General features: G+C 31.0%; 1 protein-coding gene across 1 annotated transcript in view; it reads left to right on the forward strand.

The window, feature by feature from the left end:
- LOC113375528 (myelin transcription factor 1) overlaps window positions 1–24,562 on the forward strand; it is a 141,071-nt gene that overhangs the window by 95,143 nt on the left and 21,366 nt on the right. The window contains exons 3-4 of the mRNA XM_026615461.1: window positions 8,393–9,391; window positions 9,425–9,480. Of these exons, the coding sequence (XP_026471246.1) occupies window positions 8,393–9,391; window positions 9,425–9,480 (1,055 nt within the window). The remainder of the gene's footprint in view (window positions 1–8,392; window positions 9,392–9,424; window positions 9,481–24,562) is intronic.

Consider the following 24,562-nt stretch of genomic DNA (forward strand, 5'->3'; position numbering starts at 1 on the left):
GTAAATTTCTTAGAGGTTGGTCGTCTAATATACAGTAATATAGAAAATCAATCCAAAAACCTATAATTACATATATATCAGATATTATGAACGGTCTATTTTATTTTTTATTTCACTAATGATTTTTTATTCGCTGTTTAAATATACGAATTTAATTATTTATCTCCGAATATGTTAATTACTATATTATGCTAAATTATTTAGTACCTAATGCAAATATGTATATAATAATAATCTGAAATATACGCAAAATACAGTTTATGGTTTCTACTTGTAAAATTCATACAATCAAGCTGATGTAAGATACTCACACGTATATTTTTAATCGTGGTGTGTTTTTATCGATTGTTGAAAATAATAAAAAAAATTGTGATATTTTTTCTGTTTATATGATCATATTTCTTATATATGAAAATATATTGGGTAGAGCCGGGTATAAAGGCCTCCGGGTAAAAGGGTTTACCACCAATATCTCAAAAACAAGTGAAGATAAAAAAACAATAATAATATTTGAAAGTAGGGGGGTAAAATGTATAACTAGCTACTACGAGCACTGTTTAGTTTACAAAACCTTAATATCTTTTTAAAGTATACGCTATTTATTTCAAAATAAGTGTTATTAATTTTAAGTTAGATTCGACCGTTTCTTTTATATAATTTCTATAAAATCTTGGATGTGGATGGGGTAAAACGAACCAACTCAACTTTTACTCTAGCAAAGATGTAAACAATAAAAAAGAATAAATAAAAAAATAATTCAAGTAAAAAAAAGCAATTTCACAAGAAATAAATTAAATAAATAGTTATTCCAACACTGCTACCCATGAAATTTATATTTTTGGATGAATAATGTAGCTATTATTTTGCCAACATCCCTTAAAATTAAAAATAAGACAATAGACCCTTTTGCCTTCTGGCCTTTTTATTTCATCCCGTCTATGGGATGAGAAGGACCAGGTGACAAATTCTTGAAAAATAGCTAATCACATTTCCACAATGGTGAATTAATTAAATTATCTGGGAGTTTTAGTGAACACAGTCAGATAGTTGTTTGTTTCACAAATGTTATTTGTTGCGATATAATTGGTTTGGTTTATTTTTGAATTTTAAAATAAACACTAATTAAAAGTACCATGATTGCGTTACTAATTCAAATTTCATATAGAACATAATTTATCTCATTTTGTCGAACAATGTCTTTGATATAAATAATCACTTTGAAAGTAATTTCTAACTTTCGATAAAAGAATATGATATCACATTGTCTACTGCAGTTCATTAAATGCATTCGTATGGAAATTCGAGAATTCACCGTTTTCTCGATTAGCACTTGCTTATATCGCATTCGATCCGTTCCGATGATCCGATTCGGAGGCATGTAGACCTCCAAAACCTCGCGTCAAGGTCATAAATCATGCGACCCCGCGGCTGAGGGCGCTGTAATTAAAGATCTCAAACCCCCAGCCAAGGGCTTGAGAGAGCCACCCGCGCGGTCTTCAGTACCCGCTGTGTCACCCTTCTATTCGGAACACTCTCGGCATAATCTTCGAGGTATCGATGACTCGGGCTAAAGTTTTTGTGATTATAGATTTTTTGTGTGTCAATAGCGGTGCCAAAGACTAACATTCTAAAAAGTGTAACTGGGCCAAAAGTAATTTCTCAAATTGCAAATTGAAAGATTCATTGAGATTTTGTTTGTGTTATAGTTCTTTGATTGTAAATGGGCGATATTAATAATTATTATCAAATTCAGCAAAATTATTTATTAATGATATATTTATATATATATATATATATATATATATATATATATATATATATAAATTACTATCAAATGTTGCAAATATTTAAAATATCGGGAACTTATCCAAGACAATTGCCGTCTATATTGCATTTATATGTTACTTATTAAGTAATATTTCAAAGATAGTTTTCGTTGTCGCTTTTACTTATTTTAATTTCAAAAATGTATAAATATTTGTAAATAATTAATTAAAGCCTTAAATTATTAAGCCAATAGCATGAGGTGCTTTCCCATTACAAAATTGTGAAAACTATTCACTTATTATTAGTTATCTAGTTTCTTTTTTATAAATTTTTTTTTTTAAATAATATGAATAAGTCACAGGAAATCTTAATTTATAGAAAATATGATATCCTGATACGCAATAGGAAAATATGGATATTGAAAAATTATTAGTTTTAATTATCAAATTTAATTATTTCTTATTCTAAATATTATTTAATTTTTACGGTTATAAAATTAGCTTTAATTCAAATAACTTCTATCATTAATTGAATTTCAAGCCCGCTCGCAAGCAAGCAATAGAAACCAAGTTTGCTTTATATATTCAAAAACATAATCAACTCGTATGTTTTAAATAATTTCTAATCATTATTTGTTTTAGTACATTTGAAAATAATCAGACATAAATTTATTTAGTAAATTTACGCCTAAAATTGAAATATCATTTTAAGAATGATATTCTGAAGACATAGTAATAGCATTATTTTATATGTTTATATAAAATTAACTACATTTGATTGTAATATACAATTTTACTATTGCGAAATAATATGTTTTCACCAATTTTATCATATTTTTTTAATTTATATAGTTAATATTATTTATTAAATATCAACATAAAATAATGCGCTTTTTGATAAACATATAAATTTTCTTTTGATTGCATGTTTAAATTTTTATCAATACAATTAGATCTAAAAAATATGAAAATTTTAGAGAATTGGTACATTGGTATCACTCATATGAATCGTTTTCATATTCTTCAGCAAATATTTACGAAATTTTACAAACACAGCATGAAAAATATCTTTTGAAAAAAATTTTTTTTTGAAATCATATACCTAATTTTCAATAAAATTAAGGTTTTTCCAACAAAAAAATTTTACGATTGCAACTCTCCTATTGGCCTAACTGATCGAAATACAAAGTTGTGATATATGAAAAAAAAAATTAGGCTTTTATAACGATGTATAATACTTTACGTGATTTCTTTATGAAAATATCAAAGAGTGTGAATAGTTGCTCAAGCTTATCCGCACTTTACATTTCAACATTTAAGTATTCACACAGATTCTATACTATAAGCTAAAAGGTAAAAGATACGAAAAAACCTGTTCGGACGAAAGATGCAGAATAAAATTACAAGTAAAATCGATATATAATTCGATATGTGTGTTCATATAATTTTTGATCATCTTGAAATTTTTCAAATTTCCTTGAATTTTACGACTGCAACTCGTCTATAGGCCAAACCGTTCGTAATAAAAAGTTGCAATATTTGGAAGAAAAACTGAGAATTTTGAGAGCTCTAAACTATTGTACTGCATCACTGTATAAATTATTGAAAATCATCATGTTCAGTTTAGCAAAGAATGCTTGTGCGTAGTATATATTTCGCGACTGTCGTGTGAAACGTTAGAAATCGCAGATACGTGAAACGGTAGTGAGTGCAGGCCGATGCACAGCACCCAACTGACTTGAAAAGCTCTTGGCCGCTCCGTGAAGCTCCGCGTCTCCGTAGCCCCACCACGCGGCACTAGAGTCCGGTCAAAGTGGCGGGGATGCGAATGTTTTCCCTTTAAAAGAGAGCAAATGGAAAAGAGAGCGAGCCAGCGCTATTATACATAGCCCATCGGGGGTGGAATGCGCACGCAGTGTTTTATATACAAATACAGGGACATCGGCTGCAAGTGTGCGTATGCACATTCAGTTATAGTCCTGTACTGTGTTTTCAGAAAACGCTAGATACATTCAGATCAGGTGTAAACTTCGTAGAAGTAACATCTAGTTATAAGTTCGTTCTCGCGGTGATACACACATATAACTATATGTATAAAATAGATCGCGAAAAAGTCTCGAAGAAAGAAACAAAAGTAAAGAAGAACAACTGAACAACAAAAAGTTTCCAAGAGTCAATGTAAAAAGTTTCATTTACGCCGGCTTTAAGTAAAAACTTTTTACCATAAAATTAAATATTCATGAAAATTTCATATCTGAGTCTCGACTAGTTCTCCGTTATGAATTCGAACAATCGAAACGTGCGTGTTTACAAGATTATGAATTTTTAACAAATCTGTGCTGCAATTTTAAATGTTAAGTGTTTGGATATGATTGACAATAAGTGTATTTATTGTGATAATAGTATCTTCTAGAATAATCATCGTAGTGAATTAGTGAAAAACATTAGCGTATTGTACACGTTTGTACGTGCAACGAATTTAATTCCGTTAGAAACCGTTATAGGTACGGACTGGAACCAATATAGCATTTATTGAAACACGCTCAGCACTTGCATTTGAATTGTATAAAATTGCGTGATTGCTATTCTGTGTGGTGTATGTGCTTGTGCCATAATTAACGTAGGCAATTGACATTATTAGAAGATATATACTTAAACTTTGCCGTAGAATTGCATAGTGATATATTTCACTAAATGTAACAGAGAATATAATATGAAATGATTAATTCGATATGGTGAGTTTAATTTTATTCAAAATATATACTGTGCGTGCTTAAATACCTGTGTTAAAATTTATTTTATGTGGTTGTGATATATTTTTTATAAAATAAAATTGGCCTGATAATTCTGAAAATACATTTGTGCTATGAATTATCAGAAAGAGAAAATTATAATACTTTATTAGTTTTGTGAATTAACTATTTTACTTTTTCATTTTCACTCAGCACAATATTTAAAAAAACAATATAAATAAATATTTATTTTTTAAAAGCTAAATAAAAAATACGGTTCAAAAATTACAAATTTAAATGTACTCATGATTACGTTATAAAAATAAATAATATTTGTTCTATTAAAAAGTCAATATAAATATAAATAAATTCATAATAATTGAATTAACTTAGTGTTTAATGACTTAATAAAACATTATTGAATAAAATTAAAATAAAATAAAATAAATTATATAAAATTGCAAAATATATTACATCATTTTGGGCTTATTATTTATTACATAATTTATGAAATAGATAAACGAATAAACGATAAATAAATAAACGAAAAAAAAATTGTAACTTTGGTAAATTAATTTAATTTATTAAATAATTTGAAAAAAATCATTGAAGAAATTGAAAAATGTAATTTTATGAATATTATTGGATTTTTTTAAATACTAAATGTTAATAATATTTTTATTTTAAAAAAAATTAAAATTTAAAAAAAATCAGTTTTGTATGTATATATATATATTTAATTTATTCTTATTTAAAATTAGTATAATTATTTTATTTGATTCATTCAATATAGTATATTTTAATGCTCAATTTGATTTATTAAATAATCTGTAAATAATCTATATCATTTCTTTCAACCTCATAGATAGTCTTCAATTATATAAAATCTAATTTTGAATAATATTTAAATTTAAAAAAATCTTAAAATATACAAAATTATTCTTAGTTTTGTATGTCACTGTTTTATCTAATAGATTGCAGAATAAAATGATTTAAAAAAATTGTTTGCTAATAAATACATAAATAAATAAATATATCTCCATTTTAGTTATTGAAAATAAATATAATGAAAAAATAAAATTCATAATACCTAAATATTTATATTTTCAATTTTTAATTTTAAAAGATATATTTCAATATATAATGGTTACAACATAATAATGGATTGGCATATTATAAAGGATTGACTTTCATAAGTCTACCCTTAAATATTATACTTCATCAATTTATATTTAAAATTTTTGATTTCATCTAATTTCATAAGTACCTAGATTTACGTAAAATACTCTACCCTTCTTATATGAACGATATTTCAACTCTTGTAAATATTATTACGATACTCTGCCTGTTGTAACACGGTGGAATTCCGGCACAAAGAGATCATCGCGGTGTATTTATCATCGTATTATCGGGTTATGTATATTTATTTATTTTTTATATGATTTTCCAATAAATCCCCCTAAGAATCACGGATATGATGCCGCGGATTGAATGAGTCACATCCTCTCGGCTTCCACACGCCAGACGTACGTGCGTCGGCGAAGGATGGGATAAACGTGTGTAAACGGAAACGCGTCGCTTAGGGGAGCAATGTACACACAATACACGACGAAATGCCTTTGTTTATGTAAAGATATTTCGATTAACTTTTCATATGAAACCGTCCGATGGATAAAAATGCTACTTTAATATACATAACACCGCGGGCCGCTTTTCCGACCGCGGCCCGAGAGCGGATGACGGTCACTACTGCCGGAACCTGAATGACGCAATGGAAAGATTGCCTGTTGTATAGATTGAAAATTAAATTTACATTTCCTAGCGGTGGCGAAATCAATTTGGACTTGGCCTAGCACCCAGTAGACCAGGTTTGCTGGCAGATTATCAGTTGATTGATATTAACATAACAAAACATGGTATAATCAATTAATTTCAAGTAAACCGCACGTAAATTGCAATTATCTCAAATATCGCGTTTAACTGATTTTAATCGTTTTGTCATTCATTATTAAGATCCGCTGTATGTGACAAACTTTATATTTTAAAATTATATATAAAAAAACAATATAATTAATGTAGGTGGCTAAATGCTCGAGTAAGCGAGGCCAATAAAAATAAAAAATAAAAAAAAACAATATAATAGATTTGTTTAAAAAAATATAATGTTATTCTAATGTGAAGTGTTTCATGATCATTCCTAGCAGTGCCAAAAGTTTCACATGCAAAGATACCTAAAATAAATTTTCCTAATCCCGTAAATATATCCGTATCTATTAAGAGTTTAGTCATTTCGAGCATCTGTGCGTATATTTTGAGTAAATTAGACTATGTAATTGTTTGCGCGCATCATGCGTCCTTCTTTATTCGCGACGTTATCTGAGAAAATGCGTCTTTAACACTCGCATTCGTGTTTAATTCGCTTAATCCAGAGGCCCGCTACTCACCAGGGATGATGTACAATAATCCTCGCATTCTGACATTCCAGATAGCGAAATCCGTGTTGCAACGCGCAATATTGCCGCCGAGCAGGCACTTAAGATACCAGATATTCTTCCAGTTCAAGAATTTCGTTTATTCTAAGGAAGAACGAACCTAAGGCGATATGCCTTAAATTAATCACTGATGCGCATTAATTCCTTTGTATATAGTTATCGTCGGCGGTATACTAGAATAGCTAATCCATGCAAGGGATAGTGAGTTACCACGGACCCGTGCATCTCAGAAATTGTTAATTACTAGCATAAAGCTTGTAATTTAGATTAATGGATAATTCTATGAAATTGTTCAAATATCACTGAAAAAACATATAATTATTTTTTAAAAGTACCTGTTTTAAATTAATTTTAACATTGAATGACATATTTTAACCTTTACATCGTTCATTAATAATGCATTGCACGATGTAATAAAAAATATTTTTTGTGAATATTACTAAAGTAGAATTTAGCAAATTCAAATGAAAATTTATACAAGTGATACAATTTGTGAAAACTTTACCTCAATTTAGTATTCTGTTTGTCGTCTCTCAATTTTGTAGACTAAATATTTCCTCTTTTAACATCGAAAGGGAATATTTCCTACGAAAACGATTAGTGAAATCAAATTGGAGTATATTAAATAATATGTGTTATCTAAGAATTAAAGTGATTTTATTACAACGATGACAAATATTTTTTTAGGCGCGTGACTGATGAAGTTAATTTTATTATCCAGTTTATTAGCAAGCTGGTATTTTTTTCCATTAATTAACTAAATTAAATGTAGAACTAACGAATTAATGAAAAATACTTGATATTATCTATTTTATATTTACTCCTTTATAGTAAAATAATAATGATTTGAGATTCATTGCTGATAATTTGGTATCTTAAATTTTTTATTATTAGTGATTGTGATCGCGCTTCTCGAAAACGGTGTATTATTTTAAGCATTAATGCACAAATGACAGGTTTTAGACACTTTGCATTGTAAGTGGTATTCGAGGCATCAAAGTAGCTGTTAGGAACGTATTGAACACTAAGTGGTGAATGTGTACCGTATAATTACGGTGGTCATTTGATCCGATGAAAGTAGTAGGTCTGACCTATGCTGTGTAGCGTTATTGCATATCTAGTACATACACTCATGTCTAGCCTGTCATTATTCAATAATAATGGTTTGACATGCATTAAAAGTTTTTTTCTATATATAGCTAATGTAATATTAGAGATATTCTATATATGTAATTAAAATATTTTTTTTGAGAAAAAAATGTTAATTTTATTTATCGATAATCAAATGTAATAATGTAGATTATATAGAGCATTACTGAATGATTATCGTAATTTATATTAATATTTCAATTAAATATTTGTCTTAACGTCCTATTGAAGTGTTATTTTCTATTCATTTCAGCACCAGTGTAACAAACGCACCGCACTTAAAAAAGCGCAAACTCGAGCCACATATTGAACATTCTTTTGAGAATATGCACAGACCAACTCCTATATCCGTGGCGCCAAAGCGTCCATCATCAAAAGATGAACCAGTAATAACACAAAACGATTCTGTCAAACGACGTAAACGTTCACAGTCACAAGAACAACAACAGCAAACAACTATACCTGTCAAAACTGAAGCACCACTTCCTCAAAAGAAACGCGTAGTGCCAACACCAAAGAAACCAACACGAGATGAACAACCAGCCGAAGATAACGAAGCTTTAATAAGAGAAACCCAAGCTGCTTTAAAAAGTCTTTCCGGTAGCTGGCCAGACTCAAAATCATCATACAGCCGAGATCCCGATGAATCCCCAGATTTTGAAAATTTGTTTGAAGAGAAGAAATCAAAAATGTCACCAGTCGCTTCATCTGCAAGCTCATCGGCAAGTGATGCATGTTCTCTTAAAGATGTAATAACATTACGAAAAGGTGATGCAAAACGTTATGATCCTCCTGATTTTAATGAACTAGTGGACGATTCATCTGATGCTCTAGAGATAGATATGTCAGAGCAAGCAGATGACGACAAAGTATCGAAACGACGAAGCGTAGCAGATCGAGATGGCGTAATTGGTAGACATCATCAATCATTATATGCGTCTTACGCACAACGCGCTTCAGGAGCATCGGCCTTTAAACCACCAGCTGACAGCAAGCGTATTTTGACAGCGTTTCCTCCTGAAACCGCGTTCGAGGAAGACAAATCATGCGTCCCCGGACCGATGCCTTTACAACCTGCTAAGCTGGAGCCCGACGACATGCTTCCGAAAACAAGTGTGCCTTCGGTTGCTTCCCCTGGAGCATCTAAACAGTATACGATACTGCAGCCTGCGGGAGTTGGTTCACGTGCAGCTTCCGCGATACAAGATGTAGCTCGCGAAGGTGTAGTCAGTGTCGCGGCAGTGAGTAGTTCGTGTAGTCCAGGCCCAACGCTCAGTGATGCTAGCACGGTACCAGTCACACGTCCAACTCAATCGTTATCTCCGGGCAGTATCAACAGAGGTATTTATTAAATAGTTTTGTACATTTTATTTGATAATAATAAAAAAATGTCACCACTAATGAAAACGAACAAATATACTGAGGTCGTTTCTAAATTTATTTTTAAGGGTGACTATTTTTATGATGATTGATTTATATCAATGCAGCGATATAATAGGACGATGATATAAGTATATTTATTAACTAGTTTTGGTCTATTACACGTAACGTATCTTAAATAAACACATAGTCTATGCGGATATTAATACTGCATTAATTTTAATAATTCATGCTTGAGCATCGTGAAACGCTACGACAATAACTCAACGTGCTCTCGCATTCAACGCTAATTGCAAGTCAAACAAATTCATCGTCACACGATGCCCAGAACTATCGTGTTGACAACCATTAGCATCGGCAACCGCCGTCGCCCAAAGGGATACAACTGTCCCATTCCTGTGCACCCACGTGGTGACCGCGCGATACAACTGCGTTCTCCCACTGTAATGACCACTCGGCTGACGGGTACTTAGTTTGTATCTCATCAAAAGCTCTTTGGTTGTAATAGAAGGTAGCGGTTTGCCCCTGTGTAAAGACAATGCAAATAGTGTACCATAGGGAGCGCGGAGTCAAGAGCACTCGCCAATGCTTGTTACAGCTACGACCGCTAATACGACTTGTAGTGTTTGTGTCGGACTTAAGTGCCGACACTACAACCACTGCCAATTATACTGTTGTTCTGTGTCTGGCGAATGGAGAGATTTAAATATCGCACCCGAACCTCAGTGATTCAGTTTACTTTAGCAGTTTGATCCGCGGTTTGCAATCCGCTTGACGTTTATTTCACGGTAACACATTCATTATTATTCACACCTTGATGAGCTTCATATAATGTTAGTTAAACACCTAAAACATATTGTAAAAATTATAACGTCAATAATAAATAATTAAAGTGAACAGAGCATGCATGGTTTTCTTTATTATGCACCCACATGATGACACTATAATTATACGTACAATAGTAATGAACATGTAAACACAGTGTATAATCAGTCTAAGTTTTCAAACAAAGACAGTATTGACTCGTTTGTTTAGAGACAATAATTATAACTTTGCAATTGTGGTAATGTATTGCTTAAATACAATACACTGCGTGAGCTTTGTTTGTATAAGACATAGTGCAATGAATATAGCATATTACAAGACAAACGCATCTGAAAACTAGCTACGTAAAAATTAACGGCTGTTAAGATAATATTAGAAAGTAAATTAAATTTGATGCAGAATTTGTGGGTTACTATATGTTGATATATTTGCTAATTTAAGTAAGTTTTTTTCGATTTGTACTTCTATTAATATTCAAAGGCTCGACTGCACTAAACCCTGTCTGCACTTCGGGAGTGAATTTCCCACATATGCCTTTCTTTCGATAACATTCTCAGAGGTTTGAGTGCTGTGTGAGGTAAACTGGAAGTAAAACTTCAACTTTACGTTTATATCAGCAGAACGCAACGATTTGCAATGGAATTCTCCGCGAAGCAAAGAGCACTTAATACGGCAGCCCGCACACGTACAGCGCCCGTCTCGCGTCGGCTGCATATGTGCAATGCGATAGTTGAATTCAGCAACGGCATTTGTGTGGGTGTCGCCTTATATGACTTATAATCCAGTCGTGCGAACGCTAATATAATAAGAAGACAGCGACGATATTATAAAGTACTGAGTTGGCTTTGTGCGGCAATAGCGGCCGCGGACTTGGGGAGTGAGGCCGTTGATAACACGGTTTCGTCGCGATGCCAAGGGGTTTGTAAAGCGCTCTAACGGTGAAATTCTTGCAGACACCCCGCGCGATGTCAACGTTTCGGTTATGCTGTGGTTACGACGTGACTTGACTCCTTCGCCGCATCTATCCATCTCACGACATAAGGTGTCTTGTCTCCTTAGAGGTGATCAATGCAACTGAATATATTAACCACTTATTTCATAAAATGGGTATTTTTAATCAAGATTTTAATTCATAATTTACGCACAGATGTGGAAAATTATTACGACACATATTTGTTCAACTACTTATATAATTTTTATTTGGTACGAAATTACATAGTCCCAATGAATTACAAAAATGTTTATTTTTTATTAATAATTGCATTTATATCAGATTTAACATAATCAATAAAATAATGTATAAAATTGCTTTCTTTTGCGTCAATTATTAAATTTGGGTTCGAGACTGTTTTTGGTATACGTTCATGGCATATTCAAGGCGTACGGTTTATTTACCTTGGGTTGAGAATAAATTTTAATGACACGAAGGCATTATCCATGATGACAGGTTATTCCCGACGAACGTGGCTTCGGCTCGGAGGCGTCGTGAGAGTCTAATAGTTGATCGTGTGAGCTACGTGTAACGATGTTAAATTCTAGCTGACATGAGCGGTGGAGAGTTCTTGTACGAATAAAAACCCATCATTGACTTTTGTATGTGTAGTTCATGGACTCAGCCTAAATTTTCTCTTTAATATAATTTATATAATATTTAAAAATTTTGTTCAATTGGTTGTTTTCAATTAGTTCATTCGTTTATTAAAATTACTTGTTTTATTTTTTATGATATTTCGGGTTGATAATTTTTGTTATTGATAAAGATCTACCGCAACTTTATATATTTTGTAAGTTTTTATATTATATTTTTTTATTATTATATATTTAACAGCAATCAGAACCTTACGTTCTATGAGCTGTTGGGCTGAAACTTCTCCTTACTTCGTATTTTGAGATGGTAACCCAATGATTAATCCATCCATATTTGATGATTTTTGTTATTAGAATTAATCTAATAGGGCTGACTTTTTATTGGTGCAGCAATGCCGGGCAAGGGCTATTTTCACTTGGAAACATATTGCTATCTATCTTTCCAAGTGAAAATCGTTGTCACTGCTGCCTGACAACAGGCTGATCGAAGTGGGTATCGAACCCGGGACCTCTGAAACAAGTCCCGTCGCTCTTAACCGCTTACCTACGGGCGAGCCCTTTTATATTATATAAAGAAGATTTATGAATTTGCAAACTTCTATAAACATTTAAATTATAAACTACAATTTTTACTTTTCTCATTCACAAGTCCGTAATGTATTGTCATTGCACATATATTCAAACGCTGTCTGATATATAGCACTATTTATCGCCAGCAAACGACGCTCACCGTCGACCGCTTATAACTCACAGTGGCGATGTTCTAATGCGACATGATGAGTGTACAAATGTTCCTATAGCTCTGCATTCCCGTCGCCGGCAAAGACGCCACAACTATGCGTTCATTCCGCGCCTCTTGCAATCGCAAGCTCGCGGGTTGCCGGAAAGCCGTGGGTAGAGACGCCAAGAAGCGGAGGTTCATCCGTTCTCGCCGATGTGCAGTAATGAATTGCATTAATTAATCGTTATCTAGAAAAGTGGGTGAAATCGAGTAATAATATTGACTGGACATTTGCTAATGTTTTTTTTTTATCCGCGTTTAAATAAATAATTTTCTGACCAACGTATTCACTCTAGCAGAAGCAGAAGACTTTTTTAATACGTACAGGCGATTTTGTAATAAATGATTAACCTGGCTATACAAATTTTAATATCATTTCATAAATAAATTTTATTATACGCATCTCTTTATTATCCTGGAAATAATGATGTTCAAAAATTTTATAAAATAGTGGCACAATTAACAATATTTATTTAAATATTATTATAAAAATAGACTGGTGGGGCGCATGTCATCGTGCCTTAAAGCAAATTGCTGGAACTTCCCGTATCAAAAATTATTATTTTTTTAAAAACGAATAATATTTCTGAAAATAATTTACTTCGAAAAAATTAGATTTTTGAGAAACTATAAATTGGACTTGACCTGCCCTCATGATCAATTCTTCATCTTGTCAATACAAGTAAAATGTTTTTTGAATTATTAAAATCGGACGCTCCGTTCTCTTAAAAACTGTGTTACCGTTTTCGGCACTTTTTGCCCCTATCTTCGGAACGGCTAGACCTGCTTTCGCTAAAAACTAATCAGCACGTCTCCTTATCAATACGAATCGAATGTTTTTTGAATTATTCAAATTGGTTGATCCGTGTTCCAGAAATCGTCGACGAAAGTTTGTATTCGAACACACACACATACACATACACACACACACACGCTCATACATCCATTTCTTCTAAGGTATGCCAAAATGTTCAGAAGGTTTTGAAACTTAAAGATATATAAAAATTTTCATTTTCGATCTTTTTGCGATTACTATAACTTGCCCTACGGGAAGTTAAAAATATTTAACTGGTGTCATACATTGATTAAATACGGTACTTCTGCAACACGGATTCCCTATAACACGGTTCGAGGATTAAGACCACCCCCCTTATAACACGTCAAACTTAAAGCACTTGTTTGCGCTAATACGGTTTGAGAATTGATAAAATCTTAAATAAAACGATAAATGTAGTAAAACCTTTGAAAAACAAACTATATTTAATCAAAAATTAATAAAATTGCTGTACAATAGCTCAATAAATGTGATGAAACTAGTGCCAAAGGTAACTCATTTAACACTTTTTATTCGAGCGCGCGCGTTCTATTGGAGAAAAGGTTTAGGCTTATCAACTAGTCATAATTTCTTAAAAACTCTTCAGATGAAATGAGCACAAAATTTCATCACAGGTGATTTTACATGTGCTTTGTATTAATAAGGAAATATTTAAATATCTTTTCGCTAAAGCAAACTATCGCAAATATATTTTTTGCAAAAAAGAAAGCATAGAAATGAAGGTAGCACAGAAAAATGCTCGGAGTATTAGAACATCTTTTCAAAAAGAAAACTATAGCATTAGAAAATACTTACTTGTTAATTATGACAAAACAATATCATAAAAATTAATTAATAAATATAATAGTATTTATTAAAAGATTATAATATGTTGCTTTTTTATTTTTTCGGAACGTAACCCTTCTTTTTGTACTAGTTCTTTGGCCCATATAACACGGATTTGCGTAACATGCTATTTTTTTTAATAATAACTATCGTGTTAAATTGTACAAACCTGTATTTGCAAATAGCAATTGCTTCATTATAACAATACTTTCGTAATTGCTACATAAATTTATATAAGTATTTTAATTGAATTTCAATGAATAACGGTTCAAATTTATAGATAATTAACAATATTACAATCTTCTTGCGATTTTAGATGACGCTGTGCTGAAACTAACGATGGTACATAAATGTGAGTTATTAGTATAAAAGAATGACACAAATAGTTTTCAACCTTATTCAATTTTTCTCATCCATTTCGCCCCTGTCAAAATATGCAAGCCGCATCATTACCTCGTTTTCGTTCCTCAGCCTCCCTGCTTTTCTCATAGGATGCGCTCGTAGCCGCGAAATGTCTAATATTGTAAATCACTGGAAGCCTAGACGTCAACCTTCCTGCACCGCTACTGAATCTCCGAACCGCGTCATGCAAACCGATGCATCGCGGTAAGAGCGTGAACTATGCGCCCTCATCTCATGTAACTAAATTATTACATTATATAAGCATTAGATATTTATGATGATTTTCATATTAGTACATTCCTTATTGTGTAATAAGTTGAATGATTTTTTATGTAATTAAAAATATGTGAATCATGGTATTTGTATATTTGATCGTCTCTCCTTTGTATACATATGCTTTCTTTTTATTTTTCACTTTCAATTACAATAGTTGTTTATGTTACCATTAATAATTATAATCGCACAAGGTAATAAACTTCACTTCTTTACTTTGTTACTTCTTAATCTATTTTTAATTTATCCATTTTAAGGTTATTTTATTATGTTAACATTTTCCATCTAATGTCAACCCTTAACGAACGAGCGCATTTTCTAAAACTATTCCCTATAGTTCGACAGATTTTTAAGAAATGAAGTCCTTCATTTGAACAGATTTGAATAGAATGGAACGGCATTGTGCCCATATTAAAGGTTATAGAAAAAAATAGTATGTTATGGCATTCGATTATTTTAGAATATTTGCAATGATTGCTGGATCTTTAAAATTGAAAGACTTTGATTTGTTTGTCTTGTTTTACTTTTAATTTCTGAAAAAATATATTTATTTGAGAATTAAAATCTTTTTGGAAATTGTTCGGACGTATTTTATTATATTGGCCATGACGGTGACAACCTTCAGGGCATTAAGCTTTACACGGAATGGTTGCTATCTCTGGTAGATGGGGTAGCGGAGTGTTTTAATTAAACTAATTCTTCACTTCTAAAAGTGAAGTCCGCGAAACAACATGTATAATAAATAACCAATAAATATATCTTATTTCATTATAACTTAGTGACAAATCAGTCATTGTAATTAGAACTGCAACAAATACATAATATCCACAGTCCACAGCTACAAGGTTTAAATTATAACTCAACAACCTGAGTATCGAAGGAGAGTTTTAATACATTTTATAACAGTAACATAAATACAGAAATTTTGAATTGTTTTAAACAAATTTGAATTTTTTTGGAAGACTAAAAAATCGACTAATTTGTCAATTTAGATTTTTTTCAATTTTTGATTTTTTTTTTCAAAGTGATCGCACTGCGTAGCTATTTCAAAAACGAAATATCGAAGCACGTAAGTGCCGCGTTGCAGTCTCTAGCATTTAAACAATCTAAATATTGGCACGGAACCCATAGAAATATAAATAAAATTTTGTACTTATTATTGTAATTGGAGAAATTAAGCGTTCAACTGCGTTTTTTACAAATGTGTATTTTGTTGAAATAAATATTGTGTATGGATATGTACAAAATTGTTTTAAACATTTAATATATCGTTTTCTGTATTGTTTTACGTCAAACTCATATTATGACCTCTCATATACGAGGTCTGTTCAAAAAGTACCCGAAATTTTCGTTTTTTCAAAAAAATATTTATTTATTCGTCTACATTAATGTGGTCCCCTTCAAAGTAGGTCCCCCCCAGATATAATACACTTATGCCAGCGTTTTTTCCAATTTTCGAAGCACCCTTGATATTCACTTTTTGATATGTCCTTGAGCACTCTCAGCGATTTTCTTCAATCGAGGAAAACCGCCGTCCTTTCATGGGTCTCTTCAACTTTGGGAATAGGAAAAAGTCACACGGAGCCATATCTGGTGAATTTTTGCACTTTGCAACACTTTATTTCATTTTTTACGCAAAATTTAATACAAATTCTTTGACTTTTCAATTCTTCCATTGTAAAAATCGCCGAGCTCAGAAAAACACGTCGAACCTTAGCGACTACCACAGACAAAGTAAACAGTGAATATAGCTGAAAATTTCATCATACTTTAGGGGCATGTATACCAACACAATAAAAAAAAAATTTTGACAATCAGACACTCCAGACCCGCGAAATTTAATTATTAGTAATTCCGGGTACTTTTTGAACACACCTCGTATATGATACGCGAGTGATATTGCATTTGAAAACTTTAACCAATAAATGTAGCTCAGGTATATATGTATTTCTGTCAGTGGGATCTCATTTATTACTTCCGTTCGAGACAAAGTATGCACGTATTGCACAGTAATCTTTGTGATATTTTCGTTATACGTAGAAAATCCGGTCATCTGAAGCCTTTGTGCAGTGCATAAAAGTTTGTCATTCAATATGCAACACTAAAAATAATCTCTTGCCGTAGTGAGCATGCAAGCAGGGCGCACATGGCAGCTTATAGGTACTCGAGCTTCAGAGTGCATGCAATATATGGGGTGTGTGTGTTGGCTGCGCAACGCGATGTGCAGAAACCGTGGCTTCAAACTTTATGCCAACTATTTTTATTATGCTCGTTTCCCATCCACTCCACGCTCTGCACAACGCGGCTCTAACGACTGGCGGATGGAGGAATATATTAAGCTCACCTATTTTGAATATTTCATGGTGTACTCGCAAAGTAAAGCCTACACTAATGCAAAATAGTGTATCCCCGATAACGCTGCATTACTTGCATACTCGATCATAGAAAATTTCTGTAGAATTTACAAACTTCTATCATTGCATTTCTATCTTATCGATATTTGTATTTTTAATACAATAAGATCTTCGTTTGCCCTGTTACTTTAAATCATACATTTTATTTAGAAAGATAAAAAATAGACATAATCTAGAACTTATTTCTTATTACACAAAGTTAAGTTGCAAGTTGTATCACCAGAAAAAATGGGATTTATTAACCTCCCGTAGGGCAAGTTATAGTAATCGCAAAAAAATTGAAAATGAAAATTTCTTTATATCTTTATGTTTCAAAACTTTCTGAACATTTTGGCATACCTTAGAAAAAATGGTGTTTGTGTGTGTGTGTATGTATGTGTTTGTGTATGTGCATGTATGTGTTTGTGTATGTGCATGTATGTGTGCGGATGCAAATTTTCGTCGACGATTTCGGGAACACGGATGAAGCAATTTGAATACTTCAAAAAACAATCGATTTGTATTGATAAGGAGGCGTGCTGATTAGTTTTTGGTAAAGTCAGGTCTAGCCGTTCCGAAGATATGGGGCAAAAAGTGCCAAAAACGGTAACTCAGTTTTTAAGACAACGGAGCGTCCGATTTGAATAATTCATAAAACATTTTACTTGTATAAACAAGATGAAGAACTGATCAAATTTTCATGAAGGCATGTCCAGCGGTTTCGGAGATCTACTAAAAAAAGTAAATAAAAATGCCATTTGGCTGTCAAAAATGATCATTAGACATATGCACATCAAATTATCAGATATTTTATAGAGATTTTAACAATAAGTATAAATTTTGTTTACATTTGTATGGATTCCGTACCAATGTTTATCCGTTAAACTGCGACGCGGCGCTTACGCGCTTCGATCTTCCGTCTCTATGCAGTTAAAGCAGTACGATTGCTTTGAAAAAATGTTCTGAATTTCCAAAATATTTCAAAATTTTTCTTCGAAAATTCTTTTTTTTTTCAAAAAAAAGTAAATTTTTGTCAAAAACTTATAGTTTCTCAAAAATCTAATTTTTTCAGAGTAATTTTTTTTTTCAAAAATGTTAATCTTTTTAAAAAAAAAATAATTTTTGGTACGCGAAGTTCCAGCAATTTGCCATAAGGCACGATGCCATGCGCCCCACTAGTTACAATGTGTATTGTTATTATACATTAAAGAAAATTACTTAAATATACAGATATTTAGACCTTTTTCCACAATAAATATTACGTAATTTACGAAAAACGTTACGTAATTTTAGAAAAACTGTAGTAAGGCAAAACGTCGATGCATTAAAGATCCGGATTTAATTTCTAATTATTTATTTAATTTATTTATTTATATAAACGCCAATCGGCTATGTACAGTAAATTTATAATATAACACTAATAATTTTATAACTTAAACTTCTAATATAAAATTTGAATACTGACATATAATCATCATATAATATAATACACGTACACTTTATGCGTAATATGTACATGGAAAACATAAGATTTTATTATACATAATGATTAATAGCACATAGTATTTTATTGTATAGATACACTTTAAGGTATTAATTTTTTTCGCTTTACGTTAGTCTCAAAACGTTTCGACGAGTATGGAAATAGTTCAAACTGCTGCAATACTCGTGGACTATCTTGGCTAATTTGTTTGAAGAACTGTTATGCACGTATTTTTTGTGGACTTAGTTGTATTAACAACTAACTCTATAACTATTCTATCAGATCTAAGGTTCTTGTCTAATTGCGACAAATTCGAGCTTTGCTAAGAGTTTCATGTTGTCATTCACAATCTTGTAGAAAAAAGAAGGTCCATGATTCTTCTCCGAGTTGTAAAGTTGTTACTTTTGCTTTTGTTCAAGATTAATTTAGTGTTGTATTCTTCTAGCTGTTATTGCCCATTTATTATAAAAATTTAGTATGTAGGCATTTGCGTATTATTGGTGAGTCCAGTTTTATGAATAAGCACAAAGTTTTTCAATTAATAGTGTGATTGCAATTATTGTAAAATCAACATTGCCTGCAAGTGTAGATACTTGAATAGCTCAGTCGCCGCCGTACCTTGCAATTAGCCGACAAGTTTTAAAGAACTTTCGAGATTTTCAAAACAACGCGAAACTAATGAATCTCAGACATAAGGCAAAGTTTTTTCAGGGCATCGTCTGACCTCGAACTTCTTGGGATCGATTCCCGAAAGCTTGGCGACTTTTTCACGAGTACGGGGCATTAGCGAGGGGCGCTGTGAAAAGTTTCAGCTGACTACATTAAAATAATGCGGAGGGTACAAGCGACGAAGTTCGGTCCGTGAACTTCACAGTACTCGCACTTTCTGCAAAAACTTTACCTTAAACAATTATCGGATATTTTATCAACTCTTTAACTAGTTATTAAACTGAATAACCTCTACTATGCGAGCGAGAACAGCGTAACTTCATCATGGTTTCCCATACTGACAATCCTCATCTTTTTCAATAATGATAGATCTTATATGAAGACTTAAACAAATATAGTTTTGATTTATACTTACTCTCAATACTAATCATTTTTAATGAAACATAATATAGTTGTATAAATAAATATAATAGTTATGGATTATATGTATAAGATATAGACATAATCCGACTAGTCATTTCGCAGACTCAGAACGCCTTCGTTCGACGACTATGTCTACTAGGGTTATAGCGTCTTCCGAGCATTTTTTATACATAATGTTTCTATTCTATGTACTTACTTCTTATGTAAATACATGAGCACATAATGTATATAGATAGATATATGTTGTACATAAAGCACATAAATATACTGGTAGACTCCGCCTTGTTCGAGAGCTTTTGCCCTATCACGATGTAGCTCCCCATCCCCACTGTGGCTCGTAAGTGCGCTAGTGGAAGGAAAAATCGTTTTTTAACAAAAAGAAAACCACAACTGTGCTACTGGCTGCCTCCTCCACTACAGAAAACTGGAATACCTGCGCAGAATGTGTTACGCCAAGACCGCCTCGAACACTTTATATGCGCATTACATATCTTACATGTTCATTTCTATAAATGTATATATGCACATACACAATTATATTTATTTGTTACGTATATTTTGTTTAAAAAATAACCTAATGTTTTCGAAAAAAAAATATTTTCTTCGTCTAATCAATAATTCGTAAATACCATGACTTCGGTTTATGTAGGTAATAACAATTGCTGTGCTATCATTTTCAATATATATTCAAGAGAAACCTAATAAAAAAAATCTACGAATAAAAATAAACATTAAAAATTTTAAATTAAGCCACGATTTTGTCGCTATTCATTTTATTTACATTCGTTTTTTATCCAAAACAGTCTTAAAAACATCAAATTATCTTTTTAGAAGTCCTCATGAAAATATTGAAAATTTTCACTGCTTCAAATATATTATTACCTTTTCATAAAATATATGTTTACTCATAATTTTTCTGGGTTAAATTTTTTATTGTATACTTATCTTTAAGTCAGATTTCAAATCAGATTATTCACTATAATTCAAAATGAACTTCAACATTTACTCGTATTTCTCAACTCCAAAAATGTATTGAAATATAGTTATAGCGTTCTCAGTAATTTCATTCGTAAATAGCAAACTGATATTATTTAAAGACATTTTGATGTTTTTTAAGCGTATGATACGGTGTGAAACAAATAGTAGCGCAAAAAAATTCTAATCAATACTGCTTTTTGTATTCAATTTTAATATAGTATTTATAAAGGCAGTTAATATTATGTATAGAAGGGACTTGTTATGATAGTTTTTTTTAAATAAATATATGTTGAGATCTAGTAATTAAAAAAATATGTTTTTTAAATATCCCAAGTACTTACCACATCTAAGTAAAGTTTTCAACTAATCAATATAATCTTTGATTATTGTCTTTATTTTACTAGTGAAAGTTCGTCATAGCAATGCTTATTTTCAGCAATAATAAACAATAGAGGATAAATGTTATTATTCTGAAAAATATTTAATTTAAGAATTAAAGTTTTAACTTATGTTAATAAAATAAAATTATAATGGGAAGAAGGAAGATTTCACAAGCCTCAAAAGGTATTACTTAGTATTTCCAGTTTTTGTTCACAAATATTTTATATCGGTTGAAAAATTTATGACAGTCTCAGCTGGCATACACCTATACACCCAGTTTATTATGATAAAAAATTATGATTATGTATGGGAGGGCTTGTTGAAACAGTTTTTTTTTAAATTAATATATCTTGAGATCTAGTGATTATACGAAATAAAGATGTATGGTAACTGTAACTGTAACTATTTTTTCAACGAATCAAGTAAAAATAATTTCACAACTATTATTCATTATTTCCAAATTAATCAATTTGTAGAAAAAGTACGGTGTTACAACTTACCTTGTTTTTGGGGCTTATTGTAACATATACCGGAGCAAGAAGTATCGACTAAAAACGACAATAATGCCTGTGATAATTTATTCTTAACTCATTTTTAAGAAAATTTACTTGTTTCAAAGTAATTCTGTTCATACTGCAACGCAAACTATAATTAATTCAAATAAAATGTATAACGTCTTCTGTAATATAAATATTTATCATAAGTCAACGTACTCTACAATTATTAACAATTATTATTATAATTCAAATAAAAGAGATACTTCTTCCTGCAACACAATTTATTTGTGCTCACATTTTACAAACTATATATTCCATTCAATCTTCTTTACTGGAATCTGTATATAACTTTTGTATGTCATGGTGTGATTTTTTCACCTGAATCATGATAACTGTTCATACAATTTAACAATCACAAAAATTGTTACACATTATTAAAAATTGATAAATTTGACATGAAATAAAATATATAAAATTTAAAGTTAACCCATAATAGTAATACATACCGGAATTTAATGATAAACAAATTTTATATTATATGTCAAAATTGACGGACCTGCACAGTTCTGTTTATTGCATCGACCTGCGGACAATCACAATATTATGCAGGGCAGTTTACATGTTCAATCGAAACAAGAAAATTAATATTGCGTAAGATCCTATTGAAAACGCCTGATACTAGTTACTCATGTTACAGATAGCCCCTAGCTACCATAACATTTTTTATTATTAAAAAAATACTTATACAAAAGCGTTGTCAGTAAAATGTTTTCATAAGTTAAAAGTCAAGTTTGGTATATTTATTTAATTGGTGCCAATATAATTAAAACATTTATTAAAATAAAATAAAAGCCAAAATGATAAATTATCGAAACTCGTATAAATCTAGACAAATATTTGAAATTATGTGTCATCTATTTCGTATCGTATTTAGTTTTTGTAATTGATGAATTATAATACATATTTTTTTGTAAATATTATATTGATCAACAAATTTTATTATACATTTTCTCTAATCAAAACTCCCAAAAGTAGAAATGTCCAATAGTGAACAAAATTTCATCAAAAATGGATGGAAAAGAATGTACCTACTATGGTAAAATACAAGAAAAGTTGCTTATAAGTTGAATATAAAAGTATTTCTAAGTTGTATAGGAAAATAAAACATAAATAAAATGTTCTAATCAATATGTTCGAACTTCCATTGTTCGTAATGCATTTTGCTAAGCTTCGAGTGTCACAGAAACGAATGCCTTCGACATCGAATGCTCTTCTCTCGTGTGTTCATTTCCTGATATTAAATATTCAGACTGTCGGTCTGCTTTGCCGTTTAATATGAAAACTAACTCTACTTGGAAAACTTGTTCTGTCTCCGTAGTCATTGGTCCAAAGTATTTTTTTTTCCAAATCCCTAATTGGATTACGTTACGTGACGTCATTACTCGGGCCTTATAAGAGGTATTCGCTGAAGAACTTCGTTTATAAAGTAATGCGCGCATGTACTATGATATATAAAAGTACTTATGTAATCCCTTGACGTGACGCAAGTAAAGTTTGAAGAAAAACGGTTAATATGCGGATAAATAAACTTTGATTCGGTTAGCCATAATGGCTAAAGCAGACGAAGACGCAGACAAACTCTATGCATTTTGTGAAGTTTTTATTTAATTTTTTTATTCATTATTTCGTTTTGTCCAGATTTTTGTTTAGGTTAAAAAACATATTTTTTAAATATCCCACGTACTAACCATATCTAAGTGAAGTTTTCAACCATTCAATATAATTATTTCCTTATCAACGATAATTGTATTTATTTTACTAGTGAAAGTTCGTCATGGCAACGCTAATTTTCAGCAATAATAAACAATAGATACTACAGAGGATAAATGTTATTATTCTAAACAAAATTTAATACAAGGATTAAAGTTTTAACTTATGTTAATAAAATAGAATTATAATGGGAAGAAAGAAGACTTCGCGAACTTTAAAAGGTAATACTTATTGTTAGTATTTTCAGTTTTTGTTCACAAATCTTTTATATTGGTTAAAAAATTTATGACGGTTTCAGCTGGCATACACTTAAACCCAGTTTATTGTGATAAAAAAGTTTAGCAATATAATATCGACATTTTACTTCATATATTGAACATATAGCCGTATAGGATGTTATTTTAATGTTTCTAAATTTTTATTAATTATCAGTGCTCGCTATTTTTTGGACTTATTGGAATTTAAAAAAATTATCATTTAATGAAATATTTAATATTGTTTATAACTAAACACTTATTTATTCTCAAGGATTTTTAAGTTGTTACTGCGCCTAAATATGTACTAAATTTAATTAATTCAATAGTATGGTGCTCATTAAATTTAATAATATAATTGCTTTACTCTTTTAACTAATTTAACTATGTTGATATTATTACTATATTGATTTTAATAACGAATATTTCTATTTCATAAATTCGTCGCATCAATCGTTTAGATTTTGAAAAAAAAAATGATAGCTAATTAAAGATTAATTAAACACATACGCAATCATTTTTCAAAAGTATCATTTGAATAATTTTTAACTTCAACTGAGAATATAAAAAATATGCAATTATTTATTAGAGTATTATAGAGATAATATACAATTATTTTATAAAGTATTATAGAGCTAGTACTGAAATTCAGTTTTGATGTTAATTT

The sequence above is a fragment of the Ctenocephalides felis genome, unplaced genomic scaffold (genome assembly GCF_003426905.1).
Source record: "Ctenocephalides felis isolate EL2017-DRISC unplaced genomic scaffold, ASM342690v1 CF-g0.4_SCAFFOLD_01886, whole genome shotgun sequence".
In the NCBI taxonomy this organism is placed as follows: domain Eukaryota; kingdom Metazoa; phylum Arthropoda; class Insecta; order Siphonaptera; family Pulicidae; genus Ctenocephalides; species Ctenocephalides felis.